Genomic DNA, 23,280 nt, shown 5'->3' with positions numbered 1-23,280 from the left:
GAATTCTTTGTTTGACTACCTGGAAACCCTCAGCTTTTCTCTTGTCTATTCCATATGCTATTTTGCTGTGACAAAGAGCAGCTTTGTTGTTTTCCGTTTGTATTTGATATCCTGATTTCCACATGTTCTACATATAATTCCTAAACAGACGGGGAGAATGAGCGGGGCTTGTCTAGTGGCTTGCAGGCCAACCCTGCTCTCTACCATCCACAAACATGGAGGGACCAGACTATAGTATCATCAGTGTGCTTGGGTGTCGAGGGCAGTGTAGGATGCCTCAAAACTCTGCTTCATGGAGGCCCTCTGAACCACAGCACACAGTTATAGAGGAAGGGCAGGCTGGGGGAAAAGTGAGGGTGAGTCCACAACTACTCAGGTCCACCAATCAGCCCCCTCAAGGAATGGGGGATGGACCCATGAGCAATGAGGGTTATTCCAGGCCCAACACAGCCTGAAGGTAGTGGCAGTGGAGGAAAGTAGATGAATTCTTCTCCCGTTCATGCCCAAGAAGATCCCCAGAGCACAATCTGGTTTTGATCCCATTAACTGCATTGTATAAATTGGTCAAGACTCTCGAGGGGATTCAATACTACTCTGGAAATGGGCTCTAAAAATCTTATCAGCAATGTGAGTCCTGTGTTAGGATCTGCCCTCTGGGAGTTCCCAAAGCTGGAGGCTGACTGTTGTGCTAACACCACACAGAGGTGCATAAAAGTTAGTAATGAGTAAGCCGGTATGTGTGAAATAACAACTTTTTGTTAATGCTTAAAAAAAACTGAAGCTTTTATAAGGTTCTGAAATGCTCAGAAATGCATCCCTGAAACACACTTCAGCTTCTGTCCGCGTCTGGAAATACCCTCAGAACACCAAAATGGCTGTCCTTGTGACATCTCCAGGTGAGCTGCAAGCACAAGTACCAGGAAGTGTGCAAAGAAGCCTGTTCTTGTGAGAGTTTTAGGTCATTTTTTCTCACTCAAGAGTTTTACACAGAATAATCTTCAGATAAACATCTGGACTTGTGGATGCTTATTCTAACCAACCCAAACTTCAAACCTTGAATTTAATAGCCATCCTCAATATAGATATTATATTTGATTGTCAATATACTGCTGTTTAGGCAACTGTTTTCCTGTTTGATTGAAATAGCAGGAGCGATGGTTGCTAGCAGCCACACTTCTGAGAAGATTGCAGGTAAGTGTTCAGTACAGCACTGGGCAGAATTACAAGCACAATGTCCTTTAACATTTGCTTGTGCCTGACTATGAACATGTCAATTCCCATCCATCAACACTTCATATGTGAAAATTTAATCTGATAAATTAACATGAGCCCAATCCTGCAGTCTCACTACTTAGGAAAATCTTCCACACATTTCAATGAGAGTTTTTCCCTAAGTAAATTCTGTGGGTTTGGCCCATACTGAGAAACAGCTAATATGGGGGTATAGATGCAACATGAGCCAAGGAAGTGAGATTTAGTTCCTGGTGGGGGCTCATCTACACTTTGTGCCACAATTGGGTCCTCTCAATAACTTTTAATTCCTAATAATTAAAGCATTGTTCAACTACATTTCCCACACCAATATTGCTCTGACTTTGTGTAATGTTATTAATGAAGTTCCTCTCTAAACAGGCTCAGGTTAGCTGCTAAACAAGTGTCTTAGGCACAGATCAGGATCAACAGGCATCAACGCAGATACTACAAATATTCAGGAGAAGCTAAGAACCAATTTTTCAGGCTTTTAACAATACAAAATATTTCATACAAGGTAAAAATCATGACAGAGGATCACAAAATTAGAGGGGGGAATTCCCCTAAAAGGACTATTTCTTCCAAACAGCCCTGCTGAAATATGTGGCAGAGAGGACAAGAAAAATATTTTTCAACAAATCTCTTCGCAAGTATTTGTAAATTTAAAGTTCACAACACCTCAACATCATTATCCTCATTTTATAACGGGAGTGGCTGAGGCACAGCATGGTTAAGTGACTTGCCTAATCTCATACAGCAAGTAAGTAGCAGAGGCAGGACTGAGAACAAAGAGACTGCCGGACTGGACTGGACCAGCGCAGAGATCAGCAACCTTTGGCACGAGGCTCGCCAGGGTAAGCACCCTGGTGGGCCGGGCTGGTTTGTTTACCTGCCGCATCCGCAAGTTCGGCCGATCGCGGCTCCCACTGGCCGTGGTTCGCTGCTCCAGGCCAATGGGGGCTGAGGGAAGCGGCGTGGACCGAGGGATGTGCTNATCGTGGCTCCCACTGGCCGTGGTTCGCTGCTCCAGGCCAATGGGGGCTGAGGGAAGCGGCGTGGACCGAGGGATGTGCTGGCCGCCGCTTCCCGCCGCCCCCATTGGCCTGGAGCAGAGAACCGCAGCCAGTGGGAGCCGCGATCGGCCAAATCTGCGGACGTGGCAGGTAAACAAACCAGCCCGGCCCACCAGGGCGCTTACCCTGGTAAGTTGCGTGCCAAAGGTTGCCGATCCCTGGACCAGTGGTTCATTTAGTTCAGTATCCTTTTCCCAAAAGTGGCCAGTACCAGCTTCTTCAGAGGAAGGTGCAAAAAACAGTAGGTAGTTATGGGAAAATCTGTCTCTAGGGAATATACCTCCCAACTCCCATTAAGTAGAGATTGGTTTATGCCCTGAAACATGAGTGTTTATATCTCTTCCCAAACACTTAGGTTATTTTTTTTTAATCCTTACTATAACTATTACAGATACAGAACCTGGGAGCCCTGACTTTCAGTGTCCTATTCTTACTAACGTATATTCTCTATCTGTATAAAGCATGTTTATAAAAAGGAGATAGACTTAATACTGGATTTGGTTTCCTGCCTAAATTGAACTCAGTGGCTACTACCTCCCTCTGGTTAATAATGTTCAGGAACTACTAGGCAAAATCAATAGCGATGAACTAGATAAGACGAAACCTCAAAAGAAAAGGAAGGACCTGCAAAGAAATAAAACAAGAACCCACAAAGCCAAATTGAATTACAAACTGGTACATTTTAAATGAACAACAAGAAAACAGAAGCCATACTGATCAAAGTCTACCACCTCCTCTCTTTGCTGTAGATGATACGTATGCTGGGAGCACACCACCACCTCAACCCCACACCTACAAAAGGAATTAATTTAAAAAAAGACGACAGACCAAAGCACACCATATCAAAACAAATTAGCAACAAACCCTTCATCCTGCTGTGGTCATACAAGAGAGGCAAAAGTGCTGCATGGAACCCAGAATTCAGAAAAACAGCTGTTGAAAACTTTAGAAGAAACATGTCAAAAAGAGCTTTAAAGAAAAAAGATTCAAACAGCCTGTACAACCCACAGTGGACTAAAAAATTCCTTTTAAAAAAGCACTTGTGTTCCCTCTGACTTTGTATCTGTCTATATAGGCTAGATAGATTTTACATCAACATACAGGCAGCTATGTATTCAGTACACCGAGTGTGCTATGCATAGATACAGATGTGGTGTTTTTATTTATAGATATGTACAACTGTATGAAAAGACTGTCTAAATATGTTTTCCTACTGTAGGAATGAACTGGTTGACAATTTAATTGTGAAACTCTTAATTGTTTTTAAAATATAAACTGTGAACACAAAACTCAGATAGTAAAAAATAAAATATGCTCACCTGTGTTACTAGTACCCTCTACGATCACTAAAACAGAAGTGATTTTATTTCTCACCATTTATACTGCTTATTTAGTTTTTGCATTTCACTCCATTTGATACTGAATCTAATCAGTTTCACGTCACTTGCTATATCACATGCATTTCCACAATTTTTTGGGGCATGGAGGAGATGTGCAATACTTCAGGGGAATGTTTCAAACCAACTCAAATTCTATTTTCAATTACATTTAACAAAATGAAATCATGTTTATTTCTGTTTTAGTGCCCTCACCCCTTTTCCTACATTTTGGGCATATCTAATTTGCAATATTCCTATAACAGGGACCAGGACTTCCCTATCTTCCTACTCTGTTATCAGGTGTTGGAACCATACAGGAGACATTGCTTAATTTCTGGTGACTCACTGGGGCATAGGCTGCTTCTTAGAACCTACTCTACTAAGGGAAACAGCCCTTTGGCAGAGGGACCTAGGGCTTCAGAAAGACAAATTTGAGGGAAAAGAAATAATGGTCTAGTGGTAAAGGCACTGGATGGGGACTCAGAAGATCTGGTCTGAGCTCTTGCAGCTCCCATTGATGCTGATGCTTGGAACCTCTCAGGATCAGGCCCTTTGAAACTAAAATGAGCAACTATGTATCAGCATGTGTGTTACATTGTAGGAACGTGCTACAATTCACTCCAGGAGTTCAGCGAATTATAGAGATGAATTTGAAATCAAATCATGAGACCTACAAGATCTTCCTAGGTCAAATTATGGAGATTTTTGTATTCCATCTCTCTATTAATTATATCAAATATGTGCGCGTCCATACACAAATAATCCCATACTATTCCTTGAGCTGAAACCATCAGTTTAAAATGGGTTTTTGAAAGGCTGAAAGAAGGCAACTGCTTTAAAAAAATATACTTCAAATAGCCCCAACATCACACTGTTAAGATGGCCTATTCTTTTCAGACATACAACAAATGTCTATTTAAGAACACATCCAAACACATTCCCATCACTCATCCAGAACACATTCACCTCCCAGAAGCTAATAACGTAAGATATGGAAAGAAGGATAAGAGAGACCTTTAGTCCACCTACTGGCTTGACCAAAGGCAATGAATCCAGCCCTAGCTCATTTCAAGTAAGTTCAATTGTGTCAAAGGTTACCCACAAGCTATTTCTTGATGTTTTATAGCTGATGTCTACAGATGTCTAATGATTCTTTGTCTTCACAGCAGTATCCAGGAGGGAAAATTGATGCCTTTAAAAAAATTCCAGGGGGTTGACTTACTATTTATGTACAGGGCCTTCTATGGGCTACTTTTATATAACACCCTGAAGAAAAAACATATTTTTCCCCACTCACTATATTTAAGATGCTATGTTTTGTGACTTACTCTGGGCACAAATCCTTGAGTGTTGACTCAAAAGATGTACGCTGCTAATTAATTATGATCAAAAGAAGATACTTAGATATATTGTAAGCATCAGGTGATTTAATCATTTCAATTATAATGACTTATGTTTATACAGCAGCTTTGCTCCTGTATAAGCCCATAACAGTTTACAAATGGATTTCACAAACTACGTACTGTGACTACAATAGGAATCATTTCATCCAACACTGACATGCAGTCATCTGAGGATGAATCACAACATTGTTTAACAAGAGCACAGGATGAGGAAGTGATACATACTGCAGGCAACTGAAAGGGCTAATTTTAATAAAACTCCTGCTCTTCTAAGCACAATTTTGAAATTATCCATGTGTTTGAGATCCATTTATATTTTTAAAATTAACCCATAAGTCTAGGCATCTATTTGGCATTTTGCCTCTATCGTCCCCTAAATGTTTGTGCTTATTTCTCACACAGGATTCATCTTGTATAGAACATTTCATCCTCATGGCCCAGCCGGGGCCCCTGCCTCCTCCCCACCAGTATCCCCTCGGATCCAGAACCATGGAGAGGAGATGTCACACACTCTACGGGCACTAGGATCCAGATGGTGTCTCCCATTTCCCTCCCCATGTGGGCTTGGGAGAAACTGTAACGAGGGAGCCTGCCAGAGACTCAAGTCAGCAGGGGCAGAAGCCAAAGCAGAGACCTTCGGTCCTTTGGAGAGCTTGCTACAGTTTTGACAGGACTTTCTCTGCCGTGTGCTGAATTGGCTGTTGGCTCCAAGCATCCCCCTTCCCTGATAGTCTCTTCACCTCAGCATCACTCTTCTCACTCTCTTCTCCACATCTCTGTCCCCCTCAATCCCTTCCTTTCAATGTCCCCTCTCCCTTCCCTTTAGCTTATCCCCTCCTAACTAAACTCATCATAAATACATACATACAATATTCTGGAATGAACATGATGTTTGCTATCATCACATCATTCATTCTGCTTGTGTTTTTCCACTCTTCCCTCCACCCTGTCAGTCTTGTCTGTTTAGACTGCAAGCTCTTCAGGTAAGGGACTGTCTTTTTGTTCTGTGTTTGTACAGCATCTAGCACAAATGGGGTTCCGGTCTGTAACTGGAGCTCCTAGGGGCTATGGTAATACAAATAAATAACAACAACACAACAACAATAATAATGTATATGGGGCTGTTGAGTTTAAAACTGTAAATCCAGGCTTCAGCACCGTAGTAAGATGGGCAAAAGGTCATGTGACATTTTGACCTTGGGTATCACAAATGTAATGGCACCTGACAAGATGAGGCAGACCCATCGTCCAGCCAAATGTGAATGCATGTCAAATTTCCCTTTTACGAGTAGTACATTGCAAGCACAGTCCAACTGCACCTTGATGTTAAATAAGAAAATGAAGATTAGTTAAATCACCACTGAGTATAAGTTGTTGGCTTTTTATTTTAAACAGCCGTCAACAGCCAAATCATATAACCCTTATTCATGTGACTAATCCCATGAAATAAGACTACCCACATGAAGAAGAGTTTGCATTACCAGATCACTCGGTTAACAATGGCAGCTTGTCCTAATATAATATCATAAAACATAGCTTCATGGGCAGGATGATATAGCCAACATTAGACTCTTGGGAGGGATCGCTCCACACTCGGCCCTCCATTTTCTTGTGGGCAGGTGGATGGGTGTGTGTGTCACCAGTGGGTACGAGAACACAGAACTTTAGAGGAGTTGTGTTGGGGCAGGAGGGTGAGGAGAGGACCAGAGGCAGGGCCAAAGGGATTATTTCCCACTCCCAGACTTGGCAGAGAGTTAATGCAGCCTGTATTGGACCAGAAAGTTTTATGTTTTCACTAAGACAGCCCATGCCAAAGTTCAAAATGTATTAACGTGCAGCCATAAGCTACTGTTTATATAGCTCTTAACCTGACTAAAGATGAGGTAAACACTAACTTGGGATGACTAGAGCTCTGAGAACATTACTTGTAGAAGGGGAGATATTTATTAGAACCTGAAATAACTAAAATACTCAGCAGTCTCATGATAGAAACACATTTTCTCCCACTTGTACACAATTAAAATTGCTTTTGTGATAGTATCACCACACTATTTCCCTTTCTTTTACATTACTTCATATTTTCCTCTTTAGCATTCAGGGGAGGAGGAAAAAAGCACTGTTTAAACACAACTTTAAGTTTTCCTATGGATATGTCATGTTGGGTCTGTCTGTCACTATGTAATTCTTATTGTCTCATGTTAGCTTGAAGTCGTGTAACACGATGTGACTGATTCATGACGTGGCATGTCACTCTCTGGCATGTCAGATGAAAGGCTATGCAAATCCATGACTTACATATCTATACACACACAGCTCTTTAAAGTGTTTTGGGGTTTTTTAGCTCTGTTTGCCTAGCAGGTGCTGACACATCCATTCAAAAAGTTGAAAAATACTAAAAATTTACAAACCACTTAAGGTTTGTTATTCAAAGAGCTTTTCTGGATGATCCCAGTAAACTGAATATCCCAATCTCCAGCATTCCTAAAACACAGCCAAGGTTTACCCTTCACACGCTCCCAGTGTTGTGAGATACCTGCCCATCTTTAATAGATGTGTTTTCATCAGTCACAACGCTAGTCTATTTGCACTTAAAATGCAGTAGGAAATGAAAAAGACTAGAAACTCAAGCAGCCCATGAGAACCAAATGTATTAAACGCTTGTGTATCGCACAACTAGCACATAAATACACATGACTGTGAACAAAAATCTATAACTGGTTTTATATGTGGAGGAAGATCCTCAGAGCTCCTTGTTAAAGTCTCACTACAAAACTGAATGGCAGGTTGTATCGATCTCTTGGCCTCTGATTGGAGTTACCCCTAGTCTGGATACTGCTAAATCCTTGCCATGGGGTACTGAGGGTCAGAAATATACTTCTGGAGAGCAAAGTGTATGCATTTGCAGTATTGCCAGTACCAAATGTTCAAAAATCATGAGTCAGGCCCCCCAAAATCATGAGACTGGCTTAAAAATCAAATCACGAGATTTTATTAAAACAATACATTTTAGGGGGTTTTATTTGTCTTCTGGTTTTTGAGCTTTTGGTATACACTTGGGTCCCCTTTTTAAGCTTTTCTCTGCAACCATGAGGCCTTGAAACTAACTTAAAAAAAAAAAAAGCTGAGATTCTCACATATTCACATGACTCCAGGAGTTGGGGCTTTAAATAAACTAAGAAGTTTCAAAAGACTGATGATAAAATTGCAAGAGTTGGCAAGACTGCAGCAATGCACCCAAGCTTCTGAGGAGAGTACTATTCTCCATTTTAACAAGGTCTACACAGTCTCTTTTTAAGTCTCTCTCACAAACATACCTCAATATTTCACATTACACAAACTGAATACTGTAGTATATTACAAGCAAAGTACTTTGCAATTTTTCTTTATGAAACAAAAAATATAAATACTGTATTTGCAGGAAAATGCACATAATATAATTTGGTGTTGCCTCCATCCTGGGTTGTGGAAAAGTCTCTCTTTCAATGGGAAAATAAAGTAGATTTTCCCCATCTCAGATGCCTTGTCTCTGCAGGGACCCCCAGTTACTGGAGATTCTTCACAGGTTAAGGGGGGAAATATCTGTGAAGCCCCTTGTTAAAATATTAGCAGTGTAACAGTGTGATGATCTGAGAGCTATGCGCTGGAGAGGAATGCTTTACGCTATTAATAAAAAATTAATAATCCCTGATTGAAATATTGCAATATTTCCTTAAAAATAAGAGATGGGTACTGCTAAATAGGCTTCTTTCAGACTTAATTTAAACTGTTCTGCCTGAACATGGGGTCAGAAGGCCAATGCAAACCTGGTACAGAGAGAGTGTATGCAAACTACTTCTCAGCAGATGGAGCAAGCAGCTTTTGGAAACTGGTTAAATGAACAATATTGGTGTCTAATCTAATGCCTATTCTAGTTAATACAAAAGCTCTCATTGACTGGAATGGGCAATGGATCTCTAAACCCCTTGGAAATTCTCTTTTTGTGTTTAACAAAAGTTATACGTTTGGTTAAAGGAAAATCCACGTGGGTGCTTTGTGGTTTTTTTATATACAGTGCCCATCACTGGAGAGTCAGTCTAGGGACCTTATCTGCTGTTATAAGTGAATGAAGAAATGAAACAGATGGTCCGATAGAACCTGCACTTGTGGAGTGGAAGGTTTATTGCCTGAAGCAGAGGGGCATCTAGATTCAGCCTCCCATGCTCCTTCTCAGCCTGTCTCCTGGATCGTGAGGGGGTTAAATGGCTTGAGTACCATTGCTTTATGAGTGGGGCAGTACGTGCTGCTGAAATGAAACATTCTTTGCTGTAGGACATCTATGAGCTCAGTGTCTACACAAAGTAAACCTCTGTAATAAAGGACCAATGACCTTTGCTTGATAGGATTTTAATACAAAGAAACAAGCCAAATGTTAATGCAGGATATCCCAGCATTATACTGGTGCAGGGTATTTTTACTATCTACATTTAAGCTCAGATTTAGTATGTGGCCCTTAGGATGTGTACAGCCACTCTCAACAATTTGCAGTGGAGAAGAGAGAGATCATGCTCACCCTGAGTACCTTTTATGCTCTCCCTCCCCTCAACATGAACTTCATCCCTCTCTCCTCACTCCTGGTTCCTCCTCACCAACCAAATCAAGCCCTCCGACATCGGTAGCCTAGCTCTTCCCCCCAATCAAAACAACCCACTACCTCGTTAGCTTTCCCCTAACACCTATATCACCAACCCCAAGAGCGGGCAACACTCTGACACTCTGCCCTATGAGCTCTGGAAGACACCACCCTCCACTGCCTTCTTATGCTTCTTGCCCACTTCTCCCACGTTGCTAGCCTCTCCTCCCTGCATGGAGTCACTTTTTGCTCTATTGTTGTATGCAGTGTTGTTGTAGCCATGTTGCCCGCAGGATATTAGAGACAAAGTGGGTGAGGTAATTGGATCAACTCCTGTTGGTGAGAGAGAGAGAAAGACAAGCTTTCAGGTTCTGAAGAGAGGCTCTGAGTAAGCTCAAAAGCTTACATCTCTCACCAATGGAAGTTGGTCGTCCAATAAAAGATACTGCCTCCCCCACCTTGTTCTCTGTGTCAGTTGTTCTCTGCCCCTCACTTGCCCTCTAACGCCTCCAATCCTTCTATTAGTTTTTAGTTGGAAGGTTGGAGAGCCTAGAATTGGTAGCAAGGGAATGTAGTTAACCAAGAAGGCAGGGTGAGGGAGAAGAGAGGTGTTCCCAGGAGCGGACAGCAGGGTAAACCAAGACTAAGACCAGCCAAGCTGCACACTCACTCCTCACCCAGCCACACTTTCCAGCACCCTTTCTCCCGCCCTTCATGGCTCAGTCAATCTTGAAATTAGATGATCCCCAGGTGACTTCTTAGAGAGTTACCTAGGGGATAAAATACTGGCAAAGGATTGATGAAAACAACCACAAAAAGCCAATCCTTTCTCCATTTCATCATGTTGCCTCAGATTCCACGCTGTCCCCCCGTTATGCTTTAATGAAACTGGTAGGGCTGAATGGCAAGCTGGCCATGTCAGCTCAATTGCTATCCTAGCAGCTGTAAAAAATTGTGAGGTTCCTTTTTCATTCAGTTTTATTTTATTTCTGTAAAATGCTGCTCTTCCTCTATCAGTTTTATGCACCAAATGTTATTCAGGGGGTCGGTAATCTGCTATACCACTACTACAAAAACAACCAGAGAGATGGATCTGAAACAAAACACTGGATCCCAATGCCCCTGAACTCTGGGGAAGTCTGAATCCAGATCTGAACTTTATATTTCTAAAATGGGCCAAACAGAAACTTCAGATCCAAACATGCTCTTGAACTTTGGGCATATTTGGATCTGAATCTGTGGCTTAGGTCAATCGCTAGTAAAAACATAATGCGTCTGATTCATTTCTGTTGTACTCCAGTTTAACGCTAGTGTAACCTTACTCATCTTAATGGAAATCAGCTTAAATGATGTAACACAGTGGTAAGTCAGGCCCGGTATTTTTACAGCTCAGAGTGTCTTTGGTGCAGCAATGTGCTGTTACCCCATTTGGAGACTGGTTACATTCTTTAGCCTAATGCAAGTACAGCTGTTTGCAATAATTTCCTGACATCTTAATGCTTTGCAGTAAAGAAGAGTTTGGGGGAGCTGTTTGACCTCTTTACCACCCCTGAAAGCAGTAATACTAGGAACGAAATCATGGTTTCAAGCAATGCTGTCTGGTTAATGCTGTAGGGCCTTTTTCCACAAGGACGGAAACCCAGAAGAAACTCTTCCATTGTAGGAAAAGAAGGCAAAATGTGGTGGGTCTTTCCTGGTTTGCACAAGCTAAGGAAGGCACTGATTGATATGGTAGGGACCTTAACAGGGTCATGCACATGGAACTTCCCCCTGTCATCTCCACTTTGCTTCACATCTGTGCAATCAGATGCCTAATTCTGAAGCCATATGTTTTAGAAAAGCAGGGCCTCACTTTAATTTTTGTCCTGTTTTTTTTTTTGTTTGTTTTTTGCGGTAGCAGATTTCAAAGGGTTTCTCTCTCTCTCTTTGTGTATGTCTGTGTGCTTTGTTTTCTTCTGAGCTTGCATTAGTAAAAGAGCTGACTGCGCCTGATAGAGCTGGCTCACTAGTGGCTGTGCTTGAGAGTCAGGCTTCTGCCAAAGAGACATCATGATATCGGGAAACAGAGCTGGGAAGAGTTAACCTGAAAAGGAATCCTATCAGTCCCTCCATCTATTTAATTTATTTTTAGGAGGGGGGGGGGCAGGAGGGGAAGGCACTGTGTAACTGCATTTTTGTTGTTGTTTTTTAAACTTTTTTTATTGTGCAGAAAGACGTTTTACTTTATAAGAGCATCATAAGTTCTATTCAGCTATATAATTTCACTGTGCTTAAAAAATTGTGGTTAAAAATGTCAGTTTCTGTGCCTAGCTGTTTGTGTTTATTGTGTATATAGAGAAAAGGAATCGGGAGGAAAATACTATCAGGGTACATCTACACTACAGCGGGGAGTCGATTTAAGATACGCAAATTCAGCTACGTGAATAGCGTAGCTGAATTCGACGTATTACAGTCGACTTACCCCGTTGTGAGGACGGCGGCAAAATCGACTTCTGCCGCTTTTTGTCGGCGGCGCTTACTACCACCTCCGCTGGTGGAGTTAGAGCGCCGATTCGGGGATCGATTGTCGCGTCCCGACGGGACGCGATAAATCGATCCCCGAGAGGTCGATTTCTACCCGCCGATTCAGGCGGGTAGTATAGACCAGGCCTAAGTCATCCACAGTTCTTTCCACATATTTCATCTAAGCAACATGAGACAGTAAAGGAAAAGGTTTCCAGTTAAATGGACAGGTTGGCTACATGTTATCCATCAACAAATGGACATAAACACCACCTAAGAAGTACAGTAAGTGTCAAAGCTGGAAAGCAAGTGCCAGTCACTTGCTATGTATATATCACTTAATCTATAACATGAACTATTGTAGTGTATTAATGGTTTTACAGCTGTGTTCTAGCCCTGTTGGGTAGTTTGAGAAGGGCAGTAGGGAATGTGAGCCTTGAACAATTATCCTTTTGAACATGGCTTAAGTTCACTCTGGTTTAACTGTAGCATGGATAGGGGTAAATGCTGTTGCTCATTTTTGACCCAAATGTTTAGTCAAAGTTTGGGACCCTGGGGATGTTCCAGTTGGGGGTGGAAACTGATGATGGAATCTTGGATTTTCTTTAATGTAATCTTGTTTATTTATAAGGAATGTACAAGGTCCTGTTTCTCCAAATGCAGGAGGAACTACAAATAAAGGAACAGTTTCCTAGCTTACAGTCACAAACCTCTTTAGCCAACACCAGATCCCAAAAATTCTCCCTCTAGCATTTTCCAGATTTATTCACTGCTCTCATAGGTCTGCTATTTGACCTGCTTCTTTTTGCCACTGTCTCTCCCACTTTCTATTCTCTATTCACTCTCTAACACATGCACATACGCGCACGCGCGCGCACAAACACACCTGAGCAAAAATCATTCTCCCTACCCAGTCTAAAACTCCTAGGCAGGTTCATTTAACCCTTTTGTCTTATGTGGGGGGGAGGGCGTTGTGATTAATTTATCCTGACCATTATGTTAACTGAAGTGGGAGGTCACACCCAATCTCAGAGACGTCTGTGACTCATGCAGTCACCAGTACCTTTCAGCATAACATTATTCTATTCCAGTGCCAAAAATTCCACTGGATTCATTTACAGAGATTTCCAAACTAGTGGAATGGAAAAGGCTGTGTCCAGTCCAGAAATACATACAAATAAATAAATCCTGCAAACCTTCCAGATAACCATGCTGCAAACAAAGATCCAAAATTCTAATAGTAATGGAGTAACTCACATTTATACAGAGCCTTTCATTCCAAAAGATCCCTAATACTATACATATTCTAAATAGGAATAGCTTCATTCACTGATGAAATAGTCACCTTTGAGGCACAACTCAGCAGCTGCTGAACACTTACATCAATACAGAGGTGTATGGTTGCCCTTAGTATACTTGCACTAAGGGGTTTAACTCAGTTCCAATCTCTCTCTTCTAGCACCATGCAGCAAAGTTGAAAACAGTTTGGCCCCATCTACATTAGCAACCAAACATTATCTACTCCAGCTGAGGGCCACAATGGGTCATCTTCCTAATGCAAACAGCCCCTTCATGTCTCTGATCTACCTCACAGGGTTGTTGTGAAGGACAATTTGTCGTTGTTTCCAAAATGCTTTTAAATAATGAGGTTAAAAGATGCGATAGATGGGAGAATGCTGATATTATTCATTTGAATGAGCAGTGTATTCAGCATCTATAGAGTGAAATAAATTCCTTAGCTCTAGCATGTTCAATCATGAAAGCCAAGACCATCACAAAACAGGAAAGCCCTATCTTAGGTGCAAAAAACCAATCTTGCCACTCAACAGAAAAGCTACTGCAGTAGTTGGTGGTCTGATGGAAGAAGCAATCTAATCCCAAGGTATATGTCTGAATTAAAACTCCCATGTACAGAACACTAGACACTGATTCAGATTCTCTGCTATGTCTGAGCTGGGGTCAGATGTTGTGGACAGGAGATGCTACAGCTAGCTGGTTGCAGCTTTCTGATTCAGGCCCACCCAGACCTTGTGTAAAATGGAGCGGGAGTGGTCCTAATCTAATTTACACAGCTGGCACAAGGTCTCATCTCCTCCATCCCACTTCCTCCTTCCCATTAAGCAGGGGGTGAGGATGTGGCTGTGCATGTGACTGATACACCAGCTCAGTATCAACAGATATTCTCCCTACACTGGAGAACTGCCCAAGAGGAATCTCCAGACAGTTTTAGGCCAATTTGCACTGCATAAGAGAATCTGGCCCTAAATCTTTTGAAGTTGATTCTGGTTACAGGCACCAAGGCAGCTTTTTAATCCATTCTTTACTTGGGTGATCAGACCCAGACAATGAGAAAATAAAGTTCCATCCTCACTTAAGGATTCACACTGACATTTGTGTGGATATTTGCAGTTGAAGAGAATCTGATTGTGTATATCTAACTGGTTGGTGCTGTTTCTGGCTTATCTGAAACACATTTCCTTTCCTTGTCACAACTCCCAGGTGCTACTGCTGAGCAAATAGTAACATCACTGCCAGAAGTATTTGAAAAGAACAAAAACCATGATTTGGACACTCTATTCTATTGTCATCGATGGAGACACAACTCTGACTCGGGTTAGGGCTGGGGTCATAACAAGGTTAAAAGAAAAGCACCCAGGAATTCTCTCTTGTCACATTTCACACTGAATTGCTCTTGTTTTTTGTGGATGCTGCAGACAATGCACCATACTTTGTCGAGTATCAAGAGACATTTAGCTGCATTTACAAGCTACACTGAGCATAGGTGCTGACTCCGGGGGTGCTCCGGGGCTGGATCACCCATTGGAAAAAAATAGCGGGTGCTCAGCACCCACCAGTGGGCCCTGCCGATTAGCTCCTCCCTCTCCTCCCAGGCCGCCCAGCACTGAACCTTACTTGTGCCTACCCTCACCCTCCCACTTATACCATAGCCATCTTGAATATCCGACTGAGCAGCATGAAAGTACTTGCAGAATCAGGGCCAAAACGTGCTTAAAACAGACTCTGGAAATCCAGCACAATTTGGCAGATTTAAGAGATAGTTGCCTTTCACAGGGGCTGTGGAGGAGGCCTTGGTAAATTTGAACAGTGTGATTAGCATGCCGGCTGTCACAAAAACTGCTAAAGGAGAAGCTGTGTTAAAATCCATTTCCGCAAGATACACACATTTTCTTTTGGATGTATTCCACCAGCTCTGTTTCTTAAATCAGTTTTTCTGGCAGACAGATTCCATTCTGGAAAAATGCATGACACCAGCTCAGTTTCCTGCTTGAAAACTCAACAGAATGCACAGCAGGACATAATGGTGTATGTCCTCCATGGTTTCCTAAAAGTCACACCACAAGAATCTGAGAAGTGAATTTGAACATTTGGGGACACAACTGTCGAAAGGCAAGTGCAACACAGAAGATGGCAGGTTAGTCTGAATAGTCCAGTGCTCAAACACTGGTGAGGGCCACTGATAAAAGGCTTGCCAACGTAGGGGTTGCCAAGGTCTTTGAGGGGTCTCAGTGATGTCTTCATGTCTTACTAGATTTAAAAGATGAACCTTGGCAAACTCCCCCTGATGTTTCTTAGCATATCTAGAGCCAGCAGTTGTTCCATCTGCTGCTGAGGCCGACTTTGAAGAATCCTTGCAAAGAGCAATACAGTAACTGTAAATTTCTAGTCAAAGGAAAAAAAAACACGTCTTTTCAAAAGTGACCCAGATGTTTGCCACCACCTTGAAACACTCTCAGATGGCGGGGCTGCCTCCTTGTCTATGAATACTTGAGCATATTTCCAAAACTGTGCCAGTGTAAACTGTGGGCTGCAAATGGAGATTCAGCAAACAAAATCTCCTAAAAGCTTGTCCGAGGCACTAACTATTCATGTATGGAGACTTTACATACTGCATCTTAACGAGGCTTTTCCCCCAGAAAGACCACCATGATTCAACTTTATGAACCATGTTTCCTTTGGAAAAATTGGGTTGTGAAACTCCGATAGGTCTTCATTGATAATAGCTGAAATAATGAGGTAACAGAAAGTGAATAGTGTTGTAAATGTTGGTGCAAACAAGGTTTGTAAAACCAAAGGAAGACCCATGCAGATACAAACTAAGGTGTATCACCATGTATATTATACACAGTTTAAACATGTAGGATTCAGTTTCTGGTGCTATCACACATTCATCACTGTCTTCCTAGCTAAGCCTTTACCCAGCTTTAAAAGGTTCATTCTAATTAGTGTAGGCACTATAAAGATTTCTTTATCACTTAGTATTTTATATATATATATAAAATTGTGTTCCTATGCTGAGTTCAAAGCTCAGTATAGCACTTGCACAACACCACAGGCAGGTCAGGTGACCTTTCTCCAATTCTCCTCTCCCTGGTGCTGAGGACAGACAAAGTGATATGTCTGTCATACGCCATTACCATTAGAACAGAATCTTGTTCTTTTATTACAACTGAACTCCGCCGGATTTCTCAGCAGGAATGCTAAGTGAAATCAATGTCTTGGGTTTCCAGGCTGAGCTTGGAGGTCACAGCCACTCTATCATTTCTCAGCATTATCCTTTCTCTCTCTCTCTGAGCCTCCAACTGGCACACAGCAGATTGAAAACAGCATGCATCAGAAGGCTCATGCTGCACAATTTTACAGCCTTTTGGAGCCCCCTCCCACTCCTTTCCTAGTGGCCCACTCTTTTTTTTTTTTTTCCAATTTGCAAATAAGTTCTGTTTGTGTGCTTCCACAGAGTTGTGAACCAAAGGCATTGGAACACCTATGAATAAGGAAAAGCAATAAAAGACAAGGAAGAACAAAGCTGATTTTGACAGCTACCTGGAGGATGGTTTTGCCGACATTACCATCTGGTAGGCCTTATAATTCCATGCAGGGCCGGCTCTAGGCACCAGCAAAACAAGCTGTTGCTTGGGGCGGCACATTTTTAGGGGCAGCATGGCCGGCCAGAATGCCACCCCTAAAAATGTGCCCCGGCCGCCCTAGCTCACCTCCGCTGCTGCTGTGCAGCGCGCAAAACAGCTGATTCGCGCACCGCGGCGGCTCGGGGTCTCCACCTCCTTCCCAGGCTCTCAAACCTGGGAGGGAGGGGGAGATCCCGAGCAGCCGTTTCACGCGCTGCTACTCCCCCGCCCTCCCAGACTTGAGAGCCTGGGAGGGAGGGGGAGAAGCGGCACCCGCACCGCGGCCACTTGGAGTCTGGGAGGGGGAGACTCCGAGTGGCCGCGGTGCAGGCGCCGCTTCTCCCCCTCCCTCCCTCCTAGGCTTGAGAGCCTGGGGGGAGGAGGCAGGGCTGGGGATTTGGGGAAGGGGCGGAGTTGAGGTGAGGTCGGGGGTGGGGTAATTAAAGACCGGGGTGGGGGGGGCGGCCAAAATTGTTTTTGCTTTGGGAGGCAAAAATCCTAGAGCCGGCCCTGATTCCATGAGTGCCACAACATAAATACTGTCCCCCATCAGATCTCATCAGACATTCTGTTTGTGCCGGGTAGATCCAAAACCAACATCGGGATCTTAAGTGCAGTGGAATCTCTTTAACAAGCTGTTAGACGCATCATACAGAAAACTCTTGTAAAATGCACAAAAATCTCTTGTTAACCATACAAACAACTGTTTTTGAAAAAAAGCACATGGCCGGGGGGCCAAACAGCTTTATGATTGACAACTTTCCACTACATAAAAGAGATGTCCTTACGAAGGGAAAAACTTTGGGAAGTCAAAAAGTCTGCATCGAGAAGAGGAGAAAGTAAATGTATACCTCCAGGTTGATTCTGGGTCCTAAGCATTCCTTTCATTTTTTGACCATGTATCTCATTGAGCTGACAATGGTATTATTTATTTGGCAGGTTATTTTTAATCCGTACAGCTTTACTGTTAGGCTAAAAACTAAGATGCTACTGTCAATTCAAGGAATCTTTTCTGACATGATAAAGGAAGTGGACAGCATGCTAGAGGACACCGAAGGAAAGAAAGGACACATTTCGTCAAATTTTCCCTGTCACTTAAATGGGGATGCTTTTTACTCCTTTTCCTTGGCTAAATCCTTGCTAATTGTTTTACAATAACTAAGGTAGGCAGTGCCACTCCAAAATGTGACCGGTTTCCTTAGACCACCTGAGAAATAAATTGAACTCATCTTATTCTGGGCAGTGGATTTAATGAGTTGATCCTTGGTAAGATTATCTATATCAAAGATTAGATAATTTAGAGATACAAGAGTGGAATTTTCAAAATCGTTTAAGTGATTTAGGGGCATGAATCCCATTAAAAGCCAATGGGACTTGTGCTCCTAAGTCACCTAGGCCCTTTTGAAAATCCCAGCTACTCTATTTTATTATATATCTATTATATTTATACCTATCTCTATCCATATGTAGATATAGACACAAATGGTGGCCCTTATTCTGCAACCTCTGAGTTGTACTTATGCAAGTAGTCTCATTCAACATCACTGGAGTAGTTCCATTGAACACAGAACTTAATCTTGATTCATTAACATGACTGGTTCAGATTTCTTACCATTTAGCTTAGGGTGGATAGGGATTGCTGAAACAGGCTCTACAATACATTAATGCTAACCCAAAGAGAAAAGTAATCAAAAGATAAGGAAGCCATTTTCTTCATGGTCTTATGGTCCACTGTATTGTATGCATATCTGATTTAAATTGCTCAAAGTCACAGATGTTGATTTAGCAACAGAAAAAAAGATTTCTCTAATTTATTTGGTATGTTCATTTAACCTAGCTCACCTTGTCCAGGCAAAGAATATGGAAGGACAGAGTGATATAGGAGCTTGACGGTAAGGACAAGTGTACTCAATTTACTCTCAGAAAATCTGATTTTGACTTTCAGCAACCAAATCCCCAACAAACAACCGCTGAGAAACTACAGAATCTCAAATTAACGTCACTTGGCCAATAGTCAAATGAAGTTTCAACATGTTATGTGGATGTGATGCATTCTGTGCCTTTGTCTTAGCTGTAGCCAACTTGCCAAACAATGGTGATGTTTTGAAGATTTGACTACGATTGCTAACCTGACCTTCGAAGACAGCATAAATCTCATTCCCCAACCACCTCCAAATTACTCTGGGTAGACCCTTTCATTATATAAATAAGATTAAAATATGTTCTGTGATACAACGGCCACCAATTGAGAGTCAGTCCTGCCATTGGATATGTACATAGGGTCCCCACTGATTTCAGTGCATGAACCCCAGGGCAGAATTTGGCTCTGGATGAGATGTCATGCTGCTATCATCTTTTGTTGCAGTACCACTTATATGGCTATGGATTAAAGGTTAGGGGGAAATAGTAGTTGTGTGCTAGAATGGGAGGCACGCAGCCTTAGTCTTTTGCCCTTTACCAAAGGATGGAAGAAATAATAATCTTGTGGCTCAGGCATTAGATGGGACTCAGGAGAGCTGCATTCAATTCCCAGCTCTGTTACTGGCTTCCTCTGTGACCTTGGGCAAATCACTTACTGTCACCATGCCTGAATTCTCCATCAGGTAAATGGGGATAAGAGTAATTCCCCTATTTCATGATGAATCTGTAACCACCTGGGAGGTGCTCAGATATCATATTGACAGGGACCATGTAAATACTGAGAGAGAAACAAAAACCTGCTCCTTTAAAATGGCACAGTACCTTGCTTTTGGGTGGAGGACTGTTTGTGCTCTTGTCTGTGTGGATACTGGTAGGGGATACAGCCGCACCAAGGTTTCCTTGGGGTATGCCAGGTATCTTGCCTCCTGGAGACACTTGCATTGCAGCAAGCTGGGCAGCATACAACTGCTGTAAAGAAAAAACAGGAGAGAGAGAGAAATTGAAACATTGCCAATAAACAAAACATCTTTCAAAAATTTCCCCTACTACAGATGCTGTAGTTTTTTCAGGCTTTTTTTTTTTTTTTTAAGCTAGCTGTCACCTCAACTTTTGTGAGTCATTCCTCAGGGGAGGAATGACAGACGTCACATGTGAAATGGCCTAGCTTCAGCGTGCGTCCAGAGATTCAAAACAAATAGCAATAACCCAACTTCATGCCTTGCCTGAGCCATCTGATCAATTGTTTTGCTTCCTGAAAGGACCTGACCATAAGAGCATCCCCTCCCATCAATATTATATTAACACCCAGCCTGTGACATTTACCGTCATCATATTGTTCACTCTGCTAGCACGTTACATGCCTCTCCCTTACTGTGTGTGTGGCTTGCCAATTTTGACTGTAAGCTCTTTGGGGTAGGGACTCTGCTGCTTTGTGTTTACATAGCACCTAACACAATGAGGCACTGTTCTCAGGTGGTACTACTGTAATAAACTTTAATAAGAATAAATTATTATTTTGCATTATATTACAGTAGCAACTAGAGGCTCCAATTAAGATTGAGACCTCTTTGTTAGGTGCAGTAGAAACATATGGTAAGAATTAAAAAAAAAGTTCTAAATATTAAAGGCCCTGAGCCATCAAGGGACTTAATGACATTTTAACTTTAAGCACTGAATAGTGACATCAAAATCATGTGTTTAAAGTTAAGTACCGGTTTAACTGCCTTGCTGTATTGGGACCAAGAACTGAGAGGAAATAGGTAATTTGGCTGTGCATGCAAGCAACCTAAACTCACAAAGAAGAGGAGAAAACAAACACCATGAGCAAGAAAAGCAGTGTGTGATACGACACAGACTGATTTATGTATAGAGGAGAACAAAAATGAATCTGGATAGAAGTCTTGATGGCTCAGGGAACTGTTTACAGGATAACAGTCAGTTTCAATATCAGGCCAGACCAAATCCACGGTGACCCGGTTTGGGGAGGATGTTCCAAGCAGGGCTCAGCAAAACAATGTTTAACAGCCCTCAGTGGTGCAAAGATACTGTCTCTGGATATGTGCACAAATATCACACAGAGTATATATGCTCTGTAAAGAATATATGCTGGTGTGGTCAAATGTGCAGGTTTCTTTGCCATGAGTTTAGGATGACTTATATGGCTCATGCATAGTGAAGATATGAGTGATCTATGCAAGTCATCCCAAATCTTGATATCTCACCACTATCATGCTTTTTCTTTATAGCTTTTCCGCCTGTACTTGTGTCCAGGCCTGTTCCTTTTACTTTTAAAAAAATCTAAGCTGCTTCTGCTCCTTTAAATTTAATTAATTCTGCCCCAAGTCCTTCCTTATTTCCTCTTCTCTCCTTTTCTTCTTTGGTTTAATATTCTTCTCACTTTTGTTTCTTTTAATTTTCTTTTTTATTTCTTCATTTTTACCTCCGCTTATTCCTCAGCTCTTTCTTTCTTGACATTCATCCCTCTCCTTCTTCCTCCACACTCTCTCCTTCCCTTTCATCCATTCTTTAATTCTCTCCCTCCTCTTCCTCACGTGCCCACTTATTCATTCATTTGACCTATCATCCTCACCCAATCCCAGTCAACCTCCGACACAGCCACCCAGCCACAAACCACGGTGATGGATGCAAAATAAATGCCTAAACAGACAGATGGCCACGCTCACTCACCCTTTAATGGGTTCTTAAAAAAAGGAGCCACTCTTGCAGCCATGCAAGGAGAAAGGAATGGGGGCTTTGACGCAACAAACAGGAGCTGCTTGCAGTAGTGCAAAGAGAACCAGGCTTCTTTCACCAAAGTAGAACTGGGTGGGGAGGGTGGTAGTACTTCAATAGACCAAAGGGGACACTGCTGTGCAACAGTGCAATAGAGTAGCACCCTGGATAAAGGGAGCTGTCCAAACAGACATATACCTGGATGGAAGCAGACCAATGCCAGTTCAGACAGGGACCAGATGACTAAGTAGATGCCAGTCTGAGTCAGGCAGTAAAAGTAGTTTGACAGAAAAGTATGGAGCTGTTTGTGGGAGGAGAAAGGCAGCAAAATGGCCAGTTGAACTGGAAGCCTGTAGGCCCCACAAATATTAGAGTGATGGGTAAGATATGAAAACACAGATTACACACCAGAGAGAAGGTCAAGACAAGGGTTAACTGTATAAGACCTTCAAGGTAATGATGAGGGTGTTTTAATTTGATCTGGAAGGAGGCATTTAGTAGGCACTACTGATGCTCCATGACACGGGAGGATTATAAAGTTCTACTAATCAACTGACAGAGTTGTGACAGAGAAACAATATTCTCCTTCAGAGGCCCCTGGAAATGCTCATGTTCTATTATTCTTTAAGAGTGAACAATTAAATAGGACGTTCACCCTGAAAGGAAAGCAGCTAACTCAAGTAGGTCCATGACATTAGGCAGAGTTTCCAACTTCTCCACCTCCTATCTCTACTCCAAGTACCAGATCATGCTTGCCCTTCTGTATGGGGTGTGTGTATGTCATAGTGACCGAGAGTTTGTACCACTTTAGAGCTGTGAGTGGTCTATGCGCAATGGCTTGGAAGCAGTCAATCCTAGGTGAGAGCTGCTTGCAGTATTAACATCCAGCTTTCCTGACTGCCTAAAAAGAAAGGTCCAGGATTAAATGGGCATCAGAGGCTGAACTGCCCTAATCACCCCTATGCAGAGGGCAGCAGAAGGCCATATTTTGAGAGGGCAAGTGGAACTTAAGTGTTGCATAGGCCTTGTACTGGTCCTCTGTTCAGGGATAAATTTGGTCCTCAGAGAGGTGGTATCTTGAAAAGTGTTGACAGATACTGGTGGAGCATGGAACAGTATGGGAGACAGGGTGGAAGGAAACTTGCAATGCCACCACCCATGCTGAATCTATTCTGTGGATAAATAGATACCTTCAGTCTGCTGGGCTGTCACGCTGACATTTTTCACCTCTATTCAATCCTTTTCATAATGTAAGAATACAAATTTTAAAAAGTAAATGAATCTATATGAAAGGTTCCAACCTTATTCCAGCAGAAACCAGGTCTTCTCCCACAAACTACTAATGTATGGGGTATTTTTAATGACAGATTGTCGTTGCAGGGTTGCTAGGGCAGAACGTGGCCTCAAGTGCATGGTCAGGCACCAAAACCAAAGGGCAGTTGGGTAAGAGCAGTCACTGCAAATAACTATACCAGCTCGTGCTGC

General features: G+C 42.4%; 1 protein-coding gene across 10 annotated transcripts in view; it reads right to left on the bottom strand.

Moving 5' to 3' along the window:
- Window positions 1-23,280, bottom strand: part of SOX5 (SRY-box transcription factor 5) — a 421,524-nt gene that overhangs the window by 50,754 nt on the left and 347,490 nt on the right. For all 10 annotated transcript variants that reach the window (XM_034782427.1, XM_034782373.1, XM_034782420.1 and 7 more), the window contains exon 9: window positions 19,885-20,031. In XM_034782427.1, coding sequence (XP_034638318.1) covers window positions 19,885-20,031 — 147 coding nt within the window. The remainder of the gene's footprint in view (window positions 1-19,884; window positions 20,032-23,280) is intronic.

The sequence above is a fragment of the Trachemys scripta genome, chromosome 1 (assembly GCF_013100865.1).
Source record: "Trachemys scripta elegans isolate TJP31775 chromosome 1, CAS_Tse_1.0, whole genome shotgun sequence".
NCBI classification, from domain to species: Eukaryota; Metazoa; Chordata; order Testudines; family Emydidae; genus Trachemys; species Trachemys scripta.
This window is presented reverse-complemented; position numbering and strand designations above follow the sequence as displayed.